At 49.2% G+C, this 12,622-nt stretch overlaps 1 protein-coding gene across 4 annotated transcripts in view; it reads right to left on the reverse strand.

Moving 5' to 3' along the window:
• The window catches only part of MAFK (MAF bZIP transcription factor K), a 14,651-nt gene continuing 2,029 nt past the window's right edge, over window positions 1-12,622 (reverse strand). For 2 of the 4 annotated variants that reach the window (XM_030460154.1, XM_030460156.1), the window contains exons 2-3: window positions 6,253-6,332; window positions 1-4,981 (exon numbers count right to left, since the gene is read on the reverse strand). In XM_030460154.1, coding sequence (XP_030316014.1) covers window positions 4,547-4,981; window positions 6,253-6,288 — 471 coding nt within the window. In that variant the 5' untranslated portion in view covers window positions 6,289-6,332 and the 3' untranslated portion in view covers window positions 1-4,546. Of the gene's footprint in view, window positions 4,982-6,252; window positions 6,333-7,304; window positions 7,420-8,137; window positions 8,456-12,622 lie in introns of those variants that run through there. The other 2 variants (XM_030460153.1, XM_030460155.1) reach the window with 2 other exon arrangements.

Raw genomic sequence — 12,622 nt, forward strand, 5'->3', positions numbered from 1 at the left:
TGAAACCAGAAAATGCTTTATTGGAAAGGTACAAAAAAAACCAGTCACTGCAGCTAAATTTACAGCAATAAATTACGTTGTGGCGGTCAAGAGAAAGTAATGGACACGTACACAGGGCTATTCGCTTTACAAACAGGAATCCACGTTGCTTGGTATATCAATAATTTATTTTATAATAAAAAAGCAGCACAAAAATAAATATTGAAATGAAATTACTGAGTAACCACAGAGGATAGAATGAGCTGGTGATAAAAAAAAACAAAACAACAAAACAACTTAAAACAGAAGACCTCTATCATTAAAAAAATGAAAGCAAGTATCCACCATCTACAGAAACACCCCAGCAGACTGAAATACAGACAAAGGAAAACAAATCCACATTACAAAAGATTCTCATTTTTGTCTTTTTTTTTTTTTTTTTTTTTTTTGTCCTTTTTTTTTTTTTTTTTAAATAAAAACAATCATGACAATGAAGTTTAAATGATTCGAGAGAGAAAAAAATGCCACCTTCTCCTCCTCCCCGGGTCTGAGCTGTCCCGTGGCCCAACCGCTCCGTGCCCAGCCCTGCGCCTTGTCCCCTCCCTGGCCATCCTGGAGCTGTGGTGTCACCCAGGTCTCTAAGCCTGCACCTTGAGGTCTCCTCAGGCAGACAGCAGAGTTGGGCAAGAGCAGAGATGCTGATTTGCTTCAAAGGGATCTACAGAGCTGCCCTGGAGGGAAAGGTTCCCCCACTCCCAACAGAGAGCACAGCAAACAGGCCTCCAAGAACAGAGATGTTCCACCCCATCCCTCTCCCTGCTCCATGCTCTCCTCTCCTCCCGCCTCCCACAAAGCCCAGGCTCCTCACATCACACTGTGGATGGGGAGCACCCAAAGAAAGGCCAGACCCAGGGGAGAAGGTCCCAGAACTCCAATCCAGGACAAACAAATCGGGGCAGAGAAGGGAGCCCCGGCATCCAAAGCATCGCAGCAAAGAGACAAGCAAGAGGTACAGCCCAGGGGGAGAGGGCACAGCCACCTCCCCTCCTGGGACTCACCCTGGGTGTCAGGCTTGCAAGTGCAGGACGGAGAGAAAAAACAAACAAACAAACAAACAAACAAAAACAAAACAAAAAAAACCACCACCCCAAAACAAAAGAAAAAATGCAAACAAAAGAAAAAACAAAAGAAAAAAAAAGCAAACAAAAGAAAAAAAACCCCAACAACAACAGAAACAAACCAAATCCCAGAGGAATGCAATGTGACAACCCAAGCTGGAGGACCCTCCAGGGTGGAAGAGCTGGGTCTCCAATGCAGTCAACAGCTTTCGGGTCATTCCTCCCTCCACGTTACCTTGCAATTCTGATCCCTCTGTGGAAGTTTTAGCCAGGACATTTCATTCCCCTCCAGGTCACCACCCAGGGAGCCCTGGACTGGCAATTTCTTTTAATAAAGATTTACAGTATCAAACTTGGAAAAAAAATTTTTTTTTCATTTTTTTTTACGAAAAATCTGTACGATAAAATGTATATAATTATATATTTATATATATATTTCTCTCTCTTTAAATATTTCCACGTGGTCCTTATGGATATCCAATATGGATTACCTACCATGGCTATGGTATCAACAGCTTTAACAAGACCCAGGCCTCTTGTTCTTTATCGAGTGACCAGAGATTTAAGTGCCTACCAGCACTAAACTAGAGATCACTTGGACAAGCCTTTGGCACCCTTCCAAGAACTGGAAAAAAAAAAAAAAAAAAAAAAAAAAAGAAATACTTGGCCACAAGGGAAGTGCCACGTAAAGATATGTTTCTCAACTCATTCCAACAGCAAGAAGACCTCACAGAACAAAGTTCGACCTCCGTCCCCCTCGGTGTGACTGGTCTGAATTCCCCAGCTGGGGGAGGGGGTCAAGGACAGCCAGAGGGTGTATCTAGCCAGGAATGTTATGGAGCTCTGGAGCTGTTTAAAGACTGGAAGCATTTGGGCATTTTCAAGTCAACTGGCCTTTTTCAATGAAGTTTTCATTTAAAGCCCCAACAGTGCCAGGAGTCTCCATTTCGCCTGGTTTTGGAGGCACCTGTAAGGTCTGGGAAAGTTTCCAATGTCTGTGAGCTGGAGAACATGAGAGGACCAGGAAATGACAGTAACATCTTTCTCTTCCTCAGCTTCTGCTGTGGGAGTCAATAACTGGTACTGATACACAGGACACCGATCTGCCTGTTTGGAGATAGGGAGGGAGTGGAGGAGAAATGAGGTAACGCTAAGTGTCATCCAAACTCTACGTGTTGGAAAATCACTTGATGGAAACTCCCTGCTCCCCCCTCCATAACACGTGGATCTGGCAGGGGTAACGAGCCTTCAGGAGGCGTTTCACTTACACCCTTTCTGGCTCAGTAAGGTCACGGATGTCGATGTTGAGGACTGAACAAGAACCAAGTCCGAGGTTTCTCTTTTCATTAACCTATTTCACAAAGGACCCTCCTGGGAAATCCAGAGACTCCAATGACAAGGTGAAAAAAAAAAGAAAAAGCAAGATAACAACTCCTTCCAAAGACAAGTAGGGCTTTGCTATATTTCTACAACCTTACTGCCATTCAAGGTAAGACAAAGCCTCAAACAACAAATTATACTGGGTGTCGGATGCTGATTCACTGTCCCCTTTGCAACAAGGATACTACTTGGTAATCCTCTTTCAGTCCAAAACATTCATGATTTTTCTGTGACCTTTGTTTTCTGTTCTGGAGCCCAAGTCCTCTAAGCTCTTCCCCTCATCTTAAACTTCAGCCATCTCATTCTCTTCTCACCTGCATGACAACAGGCATCGTCCATTCCACAAGTCTCTGACCTGCCCTGCAAAACTCACAGTCCCTTTTCTTTCCTACCTCAAAAAGAAAAACAAAACAAAACAAAACAACAACAAAACACACAAACACCAACATAGCTATTATTTTTTTTACAGTGACCTGGAAACATTCATCTTTTCAGTGCTGCTGCGTGACAGCAGAATCTCTCCTTTCAGCTTCTCACCTCCTGCCCATTACCAAGCCAGAAAACCCTCTCCCAAACCATTGCTCAGAGCCAGAAGAACGACTTCTCAATCCCAATTCCTCCATCCTCTACACACACCAATTTTCCATCCTGCCCTCCCTGTGCCTCTCGGGATAATTCATCCATTCCCAAGAGAAAGCATCAAGTTTCAGGGTCACATCCACACAGGTTGTCTGAACAGTGAGGGTTGTTCACTGTACTCTTTGGATCCCAACTTCAGCACCTGACGTGCTAAGGAGAGGAAAAGACTCTTCCAGCTCCCATTTGACCCCTCCCATAGCCCTTATCTGGTCATCAGAGACTGGTAAGCCCAGCTCTCCAGCTGGGATGTTCATTGCTAACCTACCAATGCTTTTGTCAAGGAGGAGGCTTTGCAACTTCTCTCCTCCTGTCTGAACGCCATTGCCCTCTAGTTACACTTCAGTGCTTTAAAAATATCTTTCCTAAATACTCTGCACAAACCCCTTCTCATAGTTTTGATCCCAGCAGGACTGTCCCACCTTCTTGCAGGCAGTTCTGCCTCCACCTGGTAATACTTGCCGCATTTTCCCTCCTTGTCTCCCCTTCTCCACCCCATCACACAGATTTTCACAGCATTTACTGTGCCTCCTTCCCCTAAGCTTCAGGGAATCCAGGAAAAAAAGAAAAAAGATGCTACTTCAAGACTGCGGATCATTTGGAAGAAATAAACTGCATAAATATACCCAATTCATAGGCACACCTTAGGGAAGGAGCTATCAGGAAACTTGGGCTTGGAATAAAGGAGGCTGCGATGTAATTTTTATAGGCCACACAGGTAATGGGGCTTATTAAAATATGTAAAATATATATTTTTCCATATTTTAACAGCGTGGATTGAAAACAAAAGGTTATTCCTAATGGGTGTGGTCAGACCCAAGCATCAGTCTCCATCGTCCTCCCGCTCCCATCCACTCATAGCAGATGAAATCTGATACAAAAAGCCTGTATCCCTGCCCTTGCAATACCAAATGGAAGTGGGGAAGGTCAGGGAGATCCTTCTTACAGGGAGTAGGATGCCACCAAAGGAAACTGTTTTTCCCTTACATTCATCTCACATGATGATTTCTACGGTCCATCTGTTTCCTGGCTCTTGAGCATCATTCACGAAGACTCCGGAGGCTCCTCAGGTATCTTCTCCCAGCTGGAAAGCTGCCCAGGGCTGAGAAGGGTTTGGGGGGGCACAGGGAAGGAGGAAGCAACTTGTACTGCATATAGAGCTCAAATCCTGGACACGAGAGGTTGATGGAGCCACTGAGTCCAGATAGAAGCAGCTGGTTAAGTTCCCTTTATAGGTTTGGGTGTTTTGTGTTTGTTTTTTTTTTTTTTAACTTTTCTTTTTTGTTGGGGGTTTTTTTTTCCTATTTTTTGCACTTTTCGGAAGAGAATTGTTAAAATGCCAATTCTTGACGTGACCAAGGTCTCCGGAACAATGCATAAGAGCCTTCTCCCCTCCCTCTCTGAAAGGCTTCTAGTTCCCCCCACCGAGGGCACTAGGACGCTGCTGAAAAGGGCACAGAACTGGATGAGATTTCGGCTGATTTCACAATGGTGATGACACTGGTGGTGGCAACTTTGGTCGGGGTAATAGGCCCTCGCGCCACAGTACGAGCAAAGGTCTGGAGTGCTTCGTACTTGGAGCGCAAGGCGTCCAGCTCTAGCTTCATGCTGCTGTTTTCTCTGGCCAGCTTCTCCACCTCTTGCTGCAGCTCGACCCGCTGCCTCTCCAGCTCCTCTTTCTGAGTCACACGCTTGATGCGGCAGCTGGCAGCGTAGCCCCGGTTCTTCAGCGTGCGTCTCCGCTGCTTCAGACGGATCACCTCCTCTTTGGTGAGACCCCTCAGGTGCTGGTTCAGCTCCCGTACGGACATTGAGACGAGTTCATCATCACTCAGCACTGGGGCATTCTCTCCTGACTCCTCCTTTACCTGCAAATACCAACAGCAGAGGGGTAGCAGCGACCCTAGGTGAATGGATGCTCTGGATAGGGAAAAGAGGCAGGCCAGCCCTCAGCAATAGGACACCCCTAACTGGAGAACACCCCTTGAAGCACTGTAGAGAGCACATGAAAAGAGGCAGGCCAGCCTTCAGCAGTAGGACACCCCTAACTGGAGAACACCCCTTGAAGCACTGTAGAGAGCACGTGCTCCCCTAAAACACCAGGGTGACACGTGGCAGAGATCCGAGCACTGCTCTTGTCTGCATTTGGGTCAGCCTCTTAAGCCAGAGAAAGCAGGGAGCCTTAGACACCCTGTGTGAACTCAACAGTCAGATTTTTAAGGAGAGAAATGTAAAGCAGACTGATGCCCTGTGTGTTTCTTTGTCAGGACCAAGAATTCACACTGAATGCTAAAGGTGACACTTTTTCTCAGCATTATGCTAGGACAACATCAGAGCATCTCAAAAGCTCAACAGCCAGTTGTACACAGGGGTTAGTTCAGCACTTTGTGGCTTTTTGTTTAAGTCTGCTCATCCAAGTAGTGTGCAAAACTAACACTGCTTGGCTTCAAGGACCAAAGCTTAATTTGGTTTCCCTGGTGCACAGGCTAGACTCTGAAGTTACATGAGAAAGACATCAAGGCCTCCTGCCTTTTTCTCAAGTGGTTTGCTTTCACTATTTTCAGGATCATCGAATCATTTGAATTAGAATAGACCTTTCAGATCATTAAGAGCAGAACCTTTAAGCCATCATCCTTTTGTCTCTTCAGAGACTGCAGAACATCTGGAATGAAGAACTAAAACACTGAAAAGAAACTGCAACAACACACACCCAACCCATGCACAGACCACCACCAAGCTGGTATGTCCAAGGCATTTACTGTCTCTTGGATTTGAGAGACACCAGCTGGACACATCCTTTCCCTGGTGCCTCCCAGTCCTGAGAGCAGAAGTACTTCATTGGCAGTACCTGGCAGCACTGGTTTCAGGATGCTGCCAGTACTTGCTATAGTCCAAAGTCTCTTGGATAGCAAATGGGATACTCTAGCACTCACGCCATCCAAGAGACTTTACATTTATTTTTGGGTATTGTCAGCATTTTTCTATCCTTACCTCACCTATGGATAGTGGGAAATTGTATCAGCATCTATTTTTAAGAATCTAATGCAAGGAAAAGAACAGCTGTGTATGACCAACAGAGTCCAGTTCTGCGACAGCCACCCCAGCCACTCAGCATCACCCACTCAGCTTTCTTCCCTACCTTTAATGCCTTGTTCGGTTTGGGATTAGTCGTCATAACCTGAGCACAGTCTTCCGGACAAAACTGCTCAGAAATTGCAACTGAAAAAAACCAAAACAAAACAAAATGTTCAGGTTACAATTATCTCAGAGAGGAAGGTAAGAAGACAGCCAACACATGGTCCAAGCCCCCAGACTCAACCACCACCAACAGAAATAACCCCAGAGTTGTCTGAAGCACTGGGATGGATTCAGGGATCTGTTTACTCTGTTCAGGTCCAAGAAAGGGAAATTTGTGTTGACAAATGCATTGCTTTCTCACGTTAAGGACCTTGTATTTTGTTATGAAATACACTATGATTAAGCAGGGAAGACAGGGCAGGGAGGGGGGTAAAGGACACCAGGTCCCATCTGTAACCAGCACACAGCACCTTGCAATATGTCAGTCCTTCTCATGGGAGCAGAGTGCGGCCTCCCAGGCTCAGCCACTTGCTCACCTCCCTCCGGAGGAATCCCAGACGCTCAGAATGGCCCATTAGGCCCTGAATTAAGAGTTACCTCGGCTCATAAAAGGCACTGAAAAGCCACAAGACAACAACTCCCTTCATTCTTATTTTGATTATTATTAACCCGGCTGGAAATTGAATCAGCAACCCAGAAAGAAGCTGTCTGGTTTGTAACCTGCTTTCAGTGCCGTCCCCACCCAAAGGAGACGCTACCAGAAAACCCAAACAACAGAAACAAAAGCCCCCCCCTCCTCTTCCCTGCCCCACAATAACAAAGCAAGGCAGGAGTTCACCTCTCCCAATGCACCCAGACTGTTGCTTCCCCATCCTCTCATCCTCAGCTTGCCAGAGCTGACCCGCCCAATACCCCTGGTGATGTGGATGCAGGTCCAGCATGTCCACCACCAGATAGACAGTCCCCTGCCCAGCCACTGCCCCTCGCTCTCACCTCAGCCACCACCCACACCCCTTGGACCAGTGCCTGGCAGGCAATCCACCTGCCTGCACCTCCACCCAAAAACCTTCACCCCAGCGTGATGGCAGCACGGCGGGTCCGCCAGGTACCTACCGCGAGAGAGGTGACAGCAGCCGTGCCACCATCACAGCCTCCGCCTGTCGCTCCCCCAGAGGGGAGGGTGTGAGGTGTAGGTGTCCCCCCACTCCCCCCGGCACAGGGAGGCTTCGAGGGCTGCACACCCCACAGCACTGCAGAGCACACTGCCTGCCTGGCGGGAGTCCTCTCTCTGTTCCCCCCCCCCCCCCCCTCCCTGCTTCTCCAGCCCAGCCCAAACCAAACCCTCCCCATTTCCACGTCTGCATCGTGTCACACATCCTAATCATTCATGAAAAATCCAGCCAAAGCATCCCAAGCATGATTCCCTTCTGATAGTTGCCATGGTGACCTTGGGAAAGTAGCCAACCCGGAGACAGTCGCCATGGAAACAGAGAAGCCCAAAAGCAATAATCACTTCAGGTCATGTCTGTGCAAAGACATCACGAGGTCGTCGGAGAGTAAACAAACTCATTCATATCTGCAAACAGGGGGCGGCAGGATTTGGAAAGGTGCAAAGGTGGGGTGTGGGGACCAGCGGAAACCGTGTGGGTGAAGGTGCTGGCTCAGCCCGTGCTGCTGTCACTTGAATTTATCAGTCAAGACACCTCATCATCACACCACTTAGGTAAAAATCAAGATGAAAGGAGGGGGGAGGGGGAGCAGGGAAAGAAAATAATAATCTCATAAGTGCAAAGCCGCGAGATATTATCCTAGATATTGGGGAGCATATTTAGGCACCTCCTCTATTTTTAAGCCCGAGACAGCACAGCTCTCCATGTCTGGAGGAGGGACAAGGACAGCCGCACAGCGCACAAGCCAAGATGCTCCGTGATGAATGGACCACTTACAGCAACTGGTGTGCGCTGCATTTTCTAGAGCTTCACTGAGTCTTTCCCTCCTCTCCTCCTCCGGCACCGAACCCCACCCTGGGCACATCTCCAGCAGCCCCTGTCTCATCGGAGCCACCGGAGCGGGCCGGGCACCGGGCAGGGGACCAAGTCCCAGTCCCCGGCAGCTGCCTCCGAGGGACAGGGGACACGCCTGACCTCAGGCTGCTGCCACACCGGGTGTGTTTTGCAGGCAGGCGGGTGGGCAGGATCCCCTGCGACCACAAGCATCTCTTCATCCCCCAGCGTTGCCCTTTTCGCCGTCCATCGCTTCCCCTCCGCGCCGGGCGTTTGCCGCCCACCCACCCCTACCTCCAGACCAGAGGCGCTGATGTAGGCGCTTAGCAGGGAGGAGGAGGAAGGAAAAAGCTCCTCGTCTCTCGGCCAAACGGTCCCGGCGAGTTCAGGAGAGCAGAGGCGCTGGCAGTGGGTAAAGGAAGCGGCCGGCAGCCCCCTCCCTGCCGAGGCCCAGCGCCGCGGGCGCGCAGGCAGTTGGTGCCATAGTTATGCAGTGAGTCACCAGCTGTTTACAGAGTTGGAGAGCTCACATTCCCACAGCATCAGAAACTCTTCCTTCCCTCGGCATCCTCCACCCCTCCCCCCCCCCCCCGCCCCTCCCTCGCCGCCCCCATCCCTACAAGGAAAGGGGCACGCTGCCGCTGCCGTCCCGCTGGCGGCTGCTCCGCGATGCTAAAACCGGAAAAGGAAAGGCAAAAAAAGGAGGGGGAGGCCGGGGACAGACCCGTCACACCCACCCATTGCTCAGAAGCCCTTTTGATCCTCACCCAGCCCGCCTTCAAAGCGCTCGCTGCGCCAGCCGGGGGAAAAACTGACTGCGCTTGGCCACGGGAGAAGAAATGTAAAAGTAGGGTGGAAAAACAAAAGCCAAGAGGGTGAGGGTGTCTTTGGTGGGGGTCAGTGCCTGCCACCCCCCAAAAGCGGTTCCGGTTCCATGTGCCAAACCCCTTTCTGGTCACCTGTTGCTCCATGTTGCCAAAGGAACATCTTACCCTGCACATTCCTCGGCGGAGGGCACGGACGCCTTCACACTGGGTACTCTGGGTACACCTGTGCTGCAAGCCTGTCTCCTCCAGCCCACCAAAGCCCACTGGATGGGCCAGCATCCTCCAACATGGGCTGTGATGTGTCCCACTGCACCAGCAGCAACATGCCAGGGCTGCTGCTGCTGGCACAGAGAGGAACAAAGAGGTTCAGGGAACCATCAGCAATTGTCACACCAGGCCCTCTTCAAACAAGGGTGGGAAATGGGGGTCTGCCGTGACCCTAAGGGCAGGATTTGCAGGTAGAAACACTTAAACAGGCTCAAGTCTCACACTCAGACACAAGTGCCAGGGTGAGTCTTACCTCTGCACTAAGTGAACCCACAGGTGTGGTCCAGGCTCTGCTCAAAACCAAAACAACACCACCCTCAACACTCACCAACAGTCCTCAGGGGCCTCCTACTCCATCCCCCCACCCCACCTACAAAATCTTTCCCACCAGGACTATTTAGGACTATTCAGCTACCGACGACAGGCAACTAAAATCAGACAGCATCACCCACAGTTAGGAGGCAAAACCCCACAACAAAATCTTAAACCATCCTCCAAACATGTCATATCCAACAGTGTACCCTAAACACATCACATGGGGGTCTTCTGGGACCCTGCCTGCAATTTGATTATTGGAACCCTTTTAGTCTTTACCCTATTTCTGCCCTTCTTTTCTTAATTGCATTTGCTGCATCACATCTAAAATTAGGAGCTCAGCTTTTTGGAACAAGGACTGCATTACATGTCTGCTCTGTAAGCAGTAGGACACACTTTGAACCACACATAAATAAAGCAGCGGGTAGTAATTCACCAACTGTAAGGGGCAAAGGCTTTTCCAGAGCAGCTCCACGCTTGTATTTAAAGCAAGTGTTTTGACTGTGGGTTACATAAAGAGCCGTTGTAATTCTGCAATAAAGTTACCCATTGACAGCTTTGCCAACGCCCTCTCCCTCTTTCAGCCGACTCCTATGCCTCCTGCAGCATCCTCCCAAAAACGTGGAGGTCTTTGGCTGACATTCCAAGCCTGACGGTCTTGGCTTGGATGATCTAGAGATCCCCAGTTCCTCTGCTTTGAAAGGGGAAGATGGCAGGAAGCCTGACAGGGGCAGAGGTAAGACAGAGCTTTCCACACAAAACTTGCAATTAAGAAAGAAAACATGCCAGAATGAGATTTCAGACTTTCCACGCTACAGGGCTTTCAAAGCATGTTACACATTAAGGAATTACTATAAAGTCACTGCTGACACCCAACTGTGGATGAACTCGAATTTTAAAACTCATTCTTACGCTGAAAGACAACCCTGGCCAGAACATGAGTGCCTGGCAGACAGCCCTGCATGGTGCTTAGCTTCCAACCTCTGACAAGGACAGCAAACTGAAAACATGCAACCCTCACCTTCAGCCAGGCCAGCGACGACTTCCAGAGGGCAGAAAAACAGCGCAAGGTTCAAGCAGCGATGGGGATCACTGCCATCAGTTCAGCACCAACAGTTACACAGGGAACACTCTCTCGTTTCCAAAGGCAGTGACTGAATTCCCAGGCAGCCGTTTTAGCCAAGTCACCCAAATTTCTCCTTTATCCAGAAGTTATTCCCAGCTCCAGAGCACTAGCCAAATGGATGTGCCTACCACCAAAAACATCAGAGCTGGCAGGTGAGGGGAGCTACAGATGCTTAAATCTTCTTGGCGGTGCCTCTGCCACTCGGAGGCATGACACGGATTCCCAGCACATCGCAGCATGGCAGGCAGAGCACCGTCCCTCTTCCCATCATTCAAAAAGCCATTCTCCTGCTCTGACAGACTTCACACATCCTGTAAGGCAGACTGACGCTTGTCACTCATTTGTAATGAGAGCAGGGAGGGATGGGCTGATGGAGTGAATCAGAGAGCAGAAGCATATGCGAGGCAATATATTTGACATGAAGAGAGAGAAGACACAAGGAGGGGGTGAGTCTCTGTTTACTGTTCTAAAGGAGCTCCACGCAGCCCTTGCCCAGCTGGCCAGCTTTCCATTTCCCTTATGGATCGGAACCAGCATCCAGCAGCAAAGAGGAGACTCAAGAACCTTCAGAGCACATTTGAGAGCTGCCAGGACACAGCTCTCTGAGGCTCTCTCTGGGGAAGCCTGGACAGGGATCAGACAGTCTTCAGTGGTCTGGTAAACAACCTAGTCAGATGCTGCAGAGAGCCTGTGGTTAGGGAGCAGGGGATACGGAGTACCAGGAGGGTATGCTTGTATGTCACCTCAGAAAATTCATGGAGGAGGGGTCTGAAAGGGGAAGGCATGCAGCAGACAGCCCTGGTACTGACAAGCACACAGCACTTTTTCCATCACCCACTTTTAAAACGCAGTGACAGAGCTACACTGGAATTACACCTCAGCTTCACTAGCTCAGAGATGCATCTGACCCAGACAGCCAAGCTGAGCCACCAAGCAACAAATAACTTGCTTGGACACACAGATGGATCCCAGGTCAGAACTGGGAGTCCTAACGTCACTGCTCCTGACCCCACATGCCAGCTACCAAGTCAGACATCAGCTAATAATGGAACATAACAGCATGGCCCTACTGAGTCCTGTAACACTGCATATCAGTCAGATTCACCACGCAACCTGTCCCTCTCACTAAGCTCAGGAGCTTAGTGGCAGGGTGACCACTCTCACGATTGCCTTTTCCCCCCAAAGTTCTTGTGCTGATGGTCACAGAGGGCTGCATCACTTTGTGCTTGCTTCATTCTTGGAAGACTCTGCCCGAGTTTGACGATAGCCTGAAACAATAGCTAGGGCAGAAGTGGAAACTGCCTGTTCATCTCTACAGGGTGCTGAGCCTGAAAGTTCCTGATAATTGAAAGTGCTAGCGCTGCTCAAGTATTTCACAGCTGGATGTTTACAAAAATGATCAGTGAGCAAGCTTATCCCACAAACCCCGACTGCCGCGGGGGCCAGCGCTCCCAGCTGTCCTTTCTTTGCCTCCCAAACATCTCGCACAGCTAGAGATTTTCAATACCAAGTTCTGCAGCACATTCCACGCCATTAATCATCTTCCAGTGTTGATGGAAGTAAGAGCGTATCGAGCTGATCTGTATTTTTCCCTTGCAGGAGGCACACAGCAGTACTGAACTCCTTGCTGCAACAGATTGCCAAGATGGGCGACGGTGCAGAAATGAGATAAAACATGACAAAGCACACTGTCCTTGACAGGCAAGCAAAATAAAAATAAATAATAAATTTAAAAAAAGCTAACAAATTTCTGCCTCAGGTTCAGAAACACTTGCAAAACAGGGTATGAGCCTGGTGTAATAAAACCAGGAACATTTCGCACGGCTCCTGTGCAAAGCCCTGACAAGCTCAGAGCTTGCAGAAGCAGGCAGGGTGTCCTGAAAGCGAAAGACA

The sequence above is a fragment of the Calypte anna genome, chromosome 14 (assembly GCF_003957555.1).
Source record: "Calypte anna isolate BGI_N300 chromosome 14, bCalAnn1_v1.p, whole genome shotgun sequence".
Classification (NCBI taxonomy): Eukaryota; Metazoa; Chordata; class Aves; order Apodiformes; family Trochilidae; genus Calypte; species Calypte anna.